Source organism: Adelges cooleyi, unplaced genomic scaffold (assembly GCF_023614345.1).
Source record: "Adelges cooleyi isolate 19-005CV unplaced genomic scaffold, UGA_ACOO_1.1 ACOO_flye_CR_arks_rails_tigmint_CR_PRNA_574, whole genome shotgun sequence".
Lineage (NCBI taxonomy): Eukaryota > Metazoa > Arthropoda > Insecta > Hemiptera > Adelgidae > Adelges > Adelges cooleyi.
The window spans coordinates 3,782,108-3,794,181 of NW_026096268.1; the positions used below are offsets into that span (position 1 = coordinate 3,782,108).

Genomic DNA, 12,074 nt, shown 5'->3' on the forward strand with positions numbered 1-12,074 from the left:
ATTGCTTTAATAATCACATAATTGATTAACCCTATAAATGGTCAATACTTACAACAGAGTAATAATAATAATTAATAATAGAAGGTAATATGTTTAACTCTTCGGCGACATCGAAAAACGTAATAACATAAATGATTGTTGCGAACATTTCGTCACATTTAATTATAATAGTAATATAATTTTTTTTTTTTGTACTCATCGACCGGAAAATACAAAAGCCGATGAGAAAAAATGAAAGTACGTTTCATCGTGCTTACTACAATGGTCCGTTGCCGGCGTTTTTCAAAAAGAGTTAAGCACTTCCGCCTTGTGCATTTACTGAAAAGACAAAATGACCGTGAGAACCGCTTCGGTATTTAATGGTTTATCATTTTTCAATGAGTCGTTTTCATTATTTTTTTTTTCTAGCCACAAAATATGCTAACGCTACACCGACCGCGTTGATTTGTATTAGAATGTGTAAAGTCTTGTTAATTTAAAGCTGTTTTAATCACTGACACGAATGTAATATTTTGTTATCTGTGTAGATAATTATTGAAAGTAAGGTAACTCGGTATAATTTATTAACATCCATTAACATTTTGAAATAAACACAGTTATAATGAAAGAAATACAATACATAAAACAACACAATAGATGAGTATTTATAATAGGTGCCATTAAAACATAAATGTGCAAAGGTTAATAATATTGATAATATATAAATGTGGTAAATTCTTATCAACAGAAAAGTTGTCAACAATAAAATAAAATAATAAAATATATAATCCACGTTTGAATAGTTACAAATATTGGCTTTATAAATTAAAATAGTTTATTGACGTTGTATGCATAATGCATGGCGCTAAAAAAAGGATATATTTTTTTAATCATTTCTTTTATGCTACTAAAGAGAGTTTGAAGTTTTTCTATACTTGATAATATATCTGGATTGGGACTTATGTTAGATGAATCTTCATGAATTACACCTAATTCTGTTTGCTCTTTTTCGATCAATTTAATTAGAAAATCAAACCGTTTCCTTTTTTTCGTGGTGTCAGTATTGAACAAATTAATAATATACTCCTCTATTTTATTTATGAGATCGATATGGTACGGTACAAAGATTGGCTTTATTAAGCATAACGATTTTGTTATGGCTTGTTTAAGTTCATTACCAAATGACTGTCCTTTGGTTAGACGATTTCTTTTAAAAATACTTTTAATATTTTCGTATACTTTAAAATAAATAACTCGAACAAATGACGATTGATACTCAATAAGATGTTGTGGGTTAATTTTTTTTTTAACTAAATTAAATATTTCTTTTATGGTTAAATACATATCATCCCACTCTACTTTAAAATCATTAATAAATTCAAATTCATTACCAGGCGTTAAAGAATCTACAATAATATCTTCAAACATGAACTTACTTAACTCGAGATCATCGGAATCGGATAAGCTTTTATTAAGTTCATCATGAAACGCCTCACACTCGTCGTCTTCGACTTCACTGGCTTCCTTAATGTTTGGGTTATTTTCTTTAGAATCACTATAAGATGCATCGCCATAAGTATTTTGATTAACAAAATAAATTCCCAATTTTTTTCCTTTAATGTCATCTACATTTTTTCTGTCATCACAAAAGTTTGTATTATCTTTAACTCCTTGACTATCGGTATTGACATCATCAATACTATCGTCAATGATTTCGAAGGAGGAAAACACTTCTTCATTAGTGCTTTTATTCGTGGTCTTTATTTTGTAATCCTTTATGTTCTGCTTTATTCTATTACTGATATATTCAACGATTGGTGGATCCTCCTGAGATTGTCTTAAAAGTTCCAAAGCCCGATTCAACAATTTCATAAACAAATCTCGTGTATGTATTATGTTACACTTTTGATTTATATACTGTTCTAATGGATTGATTATAAAGTTATGAAAACGGGTCAATGCGTTAGCTTTAGAATTTATATACTCGGATAAGGTGGATTCATTATTATCGTTGTCGGAAACATCATATATTTCATTGTTGTTTAGGTACAATAATAAAGTGTAAACAAAACTCATCATTGACTTTGGCATATCCCTGTTGAGATAGTTATCTGCGTTTACGAAAATTCTGCCGAAAAATAATTTGAAATTTTTCTCAATCAACCTGGTGAGATTTTTAATATTAGAAAAGCATGTGGATATATCGTCAAGTATTTTACTATTCTCCGAGGTTGTCATATTAATGGCTAAGGTTTGACATTCTGTTACCAGGCCATTACTTAATACAAAATGCTCAATTGTACATACCATAAATTCACATTCCGCAGTTTCTTTCATTGAATCGTTTACTTTCAACATATTTGTCTTAATATTAGTTGTCAAAAACTGGTCGTCATCCCATAGTAAGCTATACGACGGTTCGTTGATAACCTTGATTGTAGTAAAAAAATTTGATTGAACTAAACTAATGTTGTATAAAAAACCATCGAGTAACTCAACTAATCTATTTTGGTCATAGACAAATGTAATAGTAGTTCCATCGTTATTGGTAGACTTGAATAGCTCTTCAACGTTTTCAACTGTGATATTGGATTTACTAAAAAAAATATGAATTGATTCCAACAGCAATTGGTGTTTGTCCATTTTAAGAAGCCGTCTGTATTCGATATCTTTCAATGCAATCCTCGCGTTGCCAACAGGACATAAGTTCTCTATCGCTTCTAAGGATTTTTTCACAATACTGTCGATATAATTATTTTTGTTATCGTCATCAACAACATCGTATTCCTTTATTGGTATAGGCTTAACGATATTCGATATTAAATAAAATATAACCGCGCTCAAGCACTCTATCACGAGAGATTGAAATTTTAATATGTTGTCTGGATTGATATCGTTGCTAATGAGGTCATATAGATTTTCGAGAGTTGGCGAGTTGTCCGTAGAATTAGTTTTCAGCTGTTTCAAACGAGAAAATATGTTATTTGGCATCAATTCTTCGTTCAACAATTTAGACAACATGACATTTTTCGGGTAAAATATAGAACGCTCTCGGAAATGTTCGTCCATGCCTGTATATGACGGCATTATTGCGTAAAATTCAATTTTAAGAAAATTTCCCAAGCAATATATGTAATCCATTAGAAATGGTTCATTTTGCAAATAAGAACATTTATTTTTAATTATGTTTAGAATATCTGAGTTACCGGAATTGGACGAAAAACAAAATTCTGTCGTGTAAGACTCCAAAATATGTCTTATATATGTTGTCATTTGATCTCTTTTGGCGGTTTGTTCAGTCAATGACATCGGATGATCAGACTTTTCGGGTGGCGGATAGTACAGCACGTCATTTTGGAAAAAAAATTGTAAAGCTAATAATGTCTTCAACAAATTCTTATCGAAATTGACTTTTAGCGATTTTGTGTAGAATAATATCGTTGACATTACATCTAAGACGGATGTTGAATAGGAGTTGTAATCAGATTTCAGGTAGCTCAGACATGCAAAATCGGTTTGCGTGTTCATGTCGGATATGCATTTCTTACTAATAAATATAGCCGCTTCGATAAACTGAGAGATGGTTTCCATGTACTTGCAACTCATCGCGGTCACTGTTATTCGATAAATTTGTTTAGAATTTTCATTTGTAATATTCCAATTGTTAGTATCCGAACCATGGAGTGCCTCACTCAATGACGTCACTTGTTCGTTTACCCAAACCTTAACGTCTTTTAGTAAATGCAAATCTGGCGATCGGCCAAACGCATAAGGTAGTAATGCAGTATCTTCCCAACCATTTACGGATGAAAATAACAAAAGACATATTACCTGGTTAACTAAAAACGAAGACATCCTTTAACGTAATTATATGCTATGGTTATGTTTAAGAATAAAATAACCTATATAAAACCTATGAACGTTGTTCATTCCATGAATGTGTTGTATACACTATAAGAATTATGTTTTGCTTAAAACAGATTTGGTTGTTTTTGTTTTTCTCTTTTATGTTTGAACAGATTCAATATACAATACGCTTGCCGGTATAAAACTATTTTTTAGCAGTATCAAATAATATTTACAATTTGACATACACAATACAAAAATGATTGAAAATTGCTAAAAATCTTTAGACAATCTACCTCTGATCATTTTTTTTCTGCTACTCAGACTGCTCCAAATATTACTTGTCCTTTGCCGCGTGCTCGTTAGTTCTCACATTTCGTTGCATATCTAATTTATTATACTCAACTCTATTCCCTTTAGGTTTTTCGAGCATCTTACAAGACCATGAATAAAATTTGTATTTAAATTTGTTAGATCACTAATAAAACTTGTGTAAATAGATGATATATTTTCTTTTAAAGAGAATAAAAGTTTTAATACTATAAAAAACAATTTTTATGACGTCAATAACTTTGTTTTTATACACAACTGCTGTTTATTTTTGTATAATAACAAATTTTTGTTTTTATAGTGATTTTTTAGTGACTCAAAAATGCAAATGAAACATTTTATTTAATTATAAAATTTTTGAGATCAAATGGCTAAAATAGTAAATTGATTTTTATGTTTTAAAGTTGATTTAAAGTTTCAAAATGTGAAAGATACCATAGCATTGAATTTGGCTAATTTTGTTATAATATTCGTACAGCTCGTAATTTATTGATTGTACTTTTGTAACTTGATCAAGTTTACATAATTATTAATTTATACTTAACTTAAGCTTTAACCATAACATTTGATCGGATAATTTGAACTTTTGACTTGCTCATCCTTGTTAATAATAAATTTCTACAAGTTAACATATTATTTCGTATCAGCTTTTGTAAACATTTTCTAGATTAAAAAAAATGCGACGTTATGGAGTATAAATAATTTCATTAACATACAAAAAAAGTCCTTTTCCGCCTTGTAAAGTAAATGGTATGTTTATGTATGTATGTCTGTCCTCTCCACAAAAAAAAAGTTTCAAATCTGCTTCTTATTATTATCTCCGTCGAAAATTGTTTACTAGGTAAAATGTATAGAAAACTCGTTTGCCCTTGGGAACGTTCTTGTAGATTTTAATTTAAAAAAAAAACGTTTTTGCAAATACAAACAAAATATACAATAATAACAACATATATAATGAGTTGTGTAGAGGGCCTCAATGTTCTATTGTTATAGTTTTTTTTTATAGGTAATTTGCATTTACATAAAGTGAATTAGAGTGTTCTGCAAGGCAATAGGTATATTCATTTTTTTTTCGGAGGACATACTCTTGATGCTGTAATAAACGTTTCTGATGATACATTATTATCCTCATTAGTATAAAATAGATAACACTTTACATTAATCCATCATCAAGCGTTTCGCTTGTCCATTTTCTTCCTATACCGGGGTTGATGCTACTTAAATATTTTACAAAAAAATTTACTTAAACTACCAATCAAATATTTGTCTGGTTGTGTATACTTTAAATTAATATTATCAAATCGTAAAAACTACACTACATTTTCGAAAAACCAAATGCTGTAGATCAGGGCTTAAACTTAGGGTAAGTCATGTGACCAACAGTCCCCACCGTCTTATTACCGGTGTTCTATAAAAGAAACCTAAATTTAGGATCAATAGTTATTTGTATTGTACAACGGATGACTCAACAGCCAACAGTACACTTTGTGGGAACCGATTGAATAGTTGGAATATTATATTATTATACTGGCACTTGTATTATTGTTTTTTTTATCTGACGACACTCCGCGTCTTGTGATCTCATACAATAATATATACTTACTCATAATATGATTATTATATAAATACTTATCTCCTACTCCTGGCGCGACAGCAAATGTTTAGCACCGGGCATACCTTGTACGTTGGCCACGTTGTATTTACCACGGTAAATTATAACTACATAACACTACACATAGGTACAGGTATTGTAAGATTGTCGCGTTATTACCCTTTTGTACACTATGCTCCAGTGTATGCGTTATTATTATTTTTCTAAACGAGCAGCAGACACACGCACAATGCCTTTTTCACGTTGACCGGTTCAGTCCTCTTCAGGTGGCATTGTCGTTACTCGGCTTTATTGATTTTTTCACTTATACGCTTTGTATTGTTAATTATTCACACACCGGTAGCTAATTCGACCGCGTGTGAGGTCGACAACGACGGCGATGGTGATGTGAGAAGACACGGTCGTTACGTTAAGCCTCTGAATGGGACGATCGGTTATTATTATTGGTAGGTAATTTTTTTTTTGTGCTTCTCTTCTATGGGAATTCGGATTAGAACAAAACGAAAATAATTAAACCCCATCGTTTACGGCCGATCGTGTTATAATCATTATTATGTACAATCGAGTGAGCGTGTGCCGGGGCTTAAGTAGGTACTCCTATCCGTACCCGATCATAATCCCGTGTAGCCGGTCACTGTGCTAATAAGTACACACAAGTCTCTTAATTCGTTTTTAAATGCCTGGCGGTCGGCTATCATCATCATTGTTATGTCAATATCATGCACGATTTCCAATAGTTAGCCCGGATTTATTTACTCGCGTGATCGTCCATTAATCGCCTTCGATTGAGTATAATAATGACAATAACACATAAAAAAAAAAAATTAATGTTAAACAAACGTGATGTCGGTAGTGCGCTTTTCGGTGGTCTTTGCCCTTTGGATTGAAGGCAGCAAAAAAACCGTTTTAGACCGTTCAATAATGTACAAAAATAATACTTCAACTTGGCTGACCGTATGATTTGCACTGTTAAACTGAAGAGCAGTGTGGTAAGCGATATTATATGCTCTCGAAGCTATTGGAATCTGGAAATAATTATTTTTTAGCATTTCGCGAATTAATTTATTTTGTTTGCTAAGACGGGAATCCGCTTCGTCGTTGAACCCGAAACGTGTAATCTAACTTCGCATATCCATCGTCGTTACGCGCTTGTGGGCATTTTCCAGTGACGCGAAAAGTTACAGAAGCTCTAAAAACTTGTACAATGTTGCGCTAAAACTACACGATTTATTGCTTAGAGGCCTTGTCTGTCTAATAGATTTTCCAGTTAAAACTGGTGTTGTAGTGAAAAACACTTTTAAAAAAACAATTTTTTTCACTCCGACTCGTCAGTCCTACACACTTTTTATCAGTATATAATGTACAAACCAGTGATCACTTCAGCCTCTTTGGCTATGTCTAGGTAAACGTCTATGGACGTGTCTAGGTAACACGGACTGGAGTCGACTTTTTTCTAAATACGAATTATTATCCAATATTGATGGGTGCATATGGTATCGAGTAATAAGACAGACAACTGACAATTTTCTTTTCTTTTCTCTTTTTACAGCTCAAACACGGCGGTCCCGGTGACGAAACCAGGCACGCCGGCGACTTGGGCAACATCCAGGCGGACAACACTGGAGTGGCTCAATTCTCATACCAGGATAAACTGATCTCGCTGGTGGGAGCCCACAACATATTGGGACGTGCCGTTGTAGTACATGCCGACACCGACGACTTGGGACGTGGAGGATTCACCGACAGTCTGGCCACAGGGCACGCCGGTTCCCGGGTAGCCTGCGGAGTCATCGGCATCCTGTAGGCACTTATATATCATATATCATTATTAATTTATGCTCTTGCAACATAACTTCAACACTCTTGGGTAGTTCTCTCGCTTGTAGTTAACCGATCTGTACCGTGTTTTATAATTGTCGATGATATATTATGACCGTACACCGTTGGCCAAACGCTATTTATTTTAAACACGTGTTTTTTTTTATATATATCTATAGGCATACCTATATATATTTATTATTTATTTTAATTTAATTACATTTTCTACGTTTACAATCAATAAACACACTTGGTTTATCTATTCACGTTTTCTATGCTTATAGCATTTGTGTGTGCGTCCTTTGTATACAATAAGCTTGCTTTGTACTTGCAATGTATTTGGGTTGAGTCAAAAACAAACTATCTATGTCTTTAAACGGACTTGACAGCGGAATCGAGGATACATTATCATAATATCCAACTAGGTCGGTACAAATATTGTGGTCGAATTGTTTTTAATCTATTGCTTTGTGTTCGCTGTTTATTTGTGTCTTAGAATTGGTGAAAACGCGAATTGAAGGTCTGATATCTGTATTTACTATCGAGCACAACTGCAGCAGCTGTCCTCAATGTAGCAGAACCAAAAGTTATAGTTTTTTATCGACTACCTAGGATTTTCTGTATAATAGACTATATTTACGGTATTCAACAACTATATTAAGTAACCAAGTGATACACAACATTGATTTATACTACGCTCATTGTTTACACTTGTACACAATACTTAGTACTTTATACGATTTCGGATTTGGTATTTAAAATCACATTTTTTATGTGATTTTAATGCGTCGATTGTAGGCAGCATTTTTTTTAGTTTTGCAAAAGTCAAAATAATATTATGTTAAAACTTATAATATAATAATACAATCTTATTGAGAATAGACAACAAGGACGTGCTACGGTAATGCCTTTTGGTCCTAGGGACCTGCAACAGAGGGTAATTTGTATAAGATATTAAGAGTTTTTTGTCTTTACGTCACGCCATTTGGGTACACAAATATAGGTACAAGCAACTATAGCGCAAGGCTAAATATTAGTACCTAATTCAATATTTGACATGAAAAACTAGCAAAAAATATGTTTAGCACACGCGTCCACTATTATGAAAACTCATTTGGATCTGATTTCGTTTCTTTACACTAAACTCTTGACAAGCGCATTCGTAGAATTTCAATATTTTTCATATATCATCTCATCTTTGATTAAGGTTGTTTTTTCAGCAATTGCAATTGCAATTTTAGCTTATGCTTACCCGTGTTCTAAGTTATGGAAAAGTACTGTTGTATAGAATTTACCGGGAAAACAGGTGCCCCTAGCATTCCATATTACTGCCAGAATAGTAAATCGAATCAATTTCAACTGTACGCTGAGTATTTTTGAATATAAACTACATTTATCATCCAATGGTATAAAGATCGTGGAATGTTATTTCACATATATGTATTTTTATAAAATGTGTTTTCTGCGAATGAAGCTTTAGCTGTTTTCTGGGTCAGACGAAATCAATTTTTTACAATCTCAACAAACAACACAACCCGTAATTCCGTGAACTATATTATTTTTAGGTACAATTTGCCAACATCTTTAGAAAAATCATAAAAAGCGCTTAGTAAACTAAAATTATACAACCTTCACACAATACTAATGTACAACACACAATATCGCAAGTTTCTTGGTCACCTTTTATTTATTTAGTTTATACATTATATTTCTGAGTGTTTTTGTGAACTTCAACAAAATGCGAAATACCATAATCGTAGCATTACAATAATGTATTATATATTCAGATAATTTAAAAAGACATATTTCACGTTGGCGAAAACCAAAGATCGAATCAATAAGAACTGATTGTTAATGTTGCAACGAAGGGTTTTCAAATTTTTATTCTGTAGAACATTTGTTATATAATTTAGGTCAGGCCATTGAAAGCTGCGGCTTTAGCTAATGAGAGTTGGAAGAAGTTGAAGTGGCATCGACCGATTGATGATGTGGTATAAAAACTTACCAATTTTCACCAAGAAGTTTACAGCGACCCAAGTTTTTAAATAAACGCTTTTCTCTTGTTCGTTAATTTCTTCCATCATTCATAAATTGTATGAAATCGAATTTCAATGAGAAGTTTTTACAATAAAATGAAATAACTTTTTCCCTACACACACAACCCCGTGTATACCAAGTAAAATAATATTTATGGTTCCGTCTTTAATGGCCCCAATGAAATTCTACTCACTATGCATCCGACCGCAAAATAAATAGGATCGGTGAAAAGTAGTATGATTGAGAATTAAAAAAAAAACACTTTTATACAGACATACTGTAAAATGCTGTTAAATCTTTATATATATAAAAACCTTATTTAAACTACATGTCCAAATCAGACTTCGATACAAAAAAAAAATTGTTATCACATTGCGGTTAGGGAAAAAATAACGCTTTGCGTGAAGACTGTAATAAAAAAAATCTAACCGAACCGGTAACATTCCTAGGACGTCATGGTAATCTAAGAAGAACGGCATTAAACCAGCATAAACCATTGGTTAAAAAAAAAATACACAAGTGACCTTGACCCAAATTAAAAAAAAATTATAATAATACAAATTACACAGTCCTCTGACGAGGAGGTCGTGGAGAGTTTCGGAAATCACGAGCAAAAAAGCGGCTTTACCGGAACGCCAAGGATGCACCTAATTTGTTTTTATTATTATTGCAACTCCAACGTTAGTGTCTGCGCCGAACGGATTCGCCAACGATCTTCCAAAACCTAACCTAACCCAATCTGCATTCGGGTCATCAATTATACAACATTCATAAATTATTTGCCACCGATTGCACCATAGCCTGGATGTCCTCATCAGGAATACACGTGAAGTTATACCAGTCTGCGGTTAAAGCCGTTTCTACCAAACGAATGCACACGTTTCACCTGAAACGTAATCGACACCAACCATGAAATTTTTAGCTTCGACGTGGAGCAGAGATGCTATTGGTTTTTACTATTTAAGATGTTTATTTTTTTTCTAGTTTAGAAGCTCCGTTCTATAGTTGAGCGTTCTACATGACAACATCATCGGTACAATTAGTAAAATATCTCATAAATACTCAATCGACTTGCAGAGCTTTAATCTTTTTTCATCTTTTTCAACATCATTTTTTTATCGTTCCTACAAGTTCGCCGTAAACCAAAATTTCCATTCGAACTTAAGTTTGACGGAGTCGGATGAGGGTGTCGCACAAATTACAGTCGGGGATAACCCAAGTCGGATAATTAACCGCTGCTTCGCCTTCACACATATATAATTAGGTAATTTTAGGAAATATCGACTCTGTGGCGGGTCAAAGGTGCAAAGGTTAATGGCGCAGACCCGACAACTTCGCCGTCGCCCACATCAAAAGTCCGGTTTGACCCGTTTCGGTTTTGCTTTTGATACTTTCGCACTAACGGAAAATACATCATGGGACGTACACCGTATACCTACACCGCCGAGGTGTTATATAATATGTACATACACTACACTGCGACCCTATTTTATTTTATATCATATTATATAATAACGCTGTGTACAACGCGAACAAAGTTTGGCGGCGAGAAACTTTGGAAATGATTAAATCATCATTATTGAACGTCGCCGGTCTGTCCGAAAAACAATTATTCGGAAAACTAAAAAAAAAAGGACACTTAAAAAGTTTCCACCGAAATTATTATTCCCGGTAGACGTTGAAAATTTAACCGGCGCTCAATAGCCATCCGCCCGCGCCAATGTATGTGTGTTGAGCACACCCTGGACATGATTCTATCCAGACCATGGAAATGTTAAAATACAATAATAATTCGCTTATTAAATAGCACTTAATCAAATAACGTTTGCCGTTGGTTTTGATCCGTTTTGCAAAGTACTACAAAATGTATACAACATATTTATACCATTTCAATCGATGGCCAAGCAAAGCCGAGTACATTATAATGATTACTAAAACATATACAACGTTTGATTAATACCATTTAATGTTAAATGAATAATTGTATTTACTTTGCAAACATGACTACGATGAAACGATTGAAAACATTTCAATTATTATTAATGACGAGCAATAATAACGAGGTATAAATACATTATAATACCTACTAGTGTTCACATCCAAGGACGTTATTAAGCCATTATAGGTATCTTAATATTATTTCTATATGAAACGCGCATTATTTCTGGTTATCTTAATGAAATGTTGTTTTGTAACCGTTGTTTTGAACCAAATTAATTACAAATACTTAATGCAATTTAAAACAAATATTTATGATCTTAATAATGTTATTACATAATATTATAATAAGCAATCGAAATTTACCTAGAATATACTTTTTTTTTCTAAGGAGGAGGGTAAGGGGTGTAAATGCACAGGGTTACTAAAAGTTCACCGGTGAGCTTTATTACAGAGTAGCATATTCGGTCGAAGCTGGACAAACTAAAGATTTAATTGGAGAATTAAGTTCAAA

General features: G+C 32.9%; 1 protein-coding gene across 1 annotated transcript in view; it reads left to right on the forward strand.

Annotated features, from left to right (window-relative positions):
• Positions 1–12,074, forward strand: part of LOC126843805 (uncharacterized) — a 62,902-nt gene that overhangs the window by 48,614 nt on the left and 2,214 nt on the right. Inside the window, exon 4 of the mRNA XM_050581598.1 lies at positions 7,317–7,567. Coding sequence (XP_050437555.1) covers positions 7,317–7,567 — 251 coding nt within the window. The remainder of the gene's footprint in view (positions 1–7,316; positions 7,568–12,074) is intronic.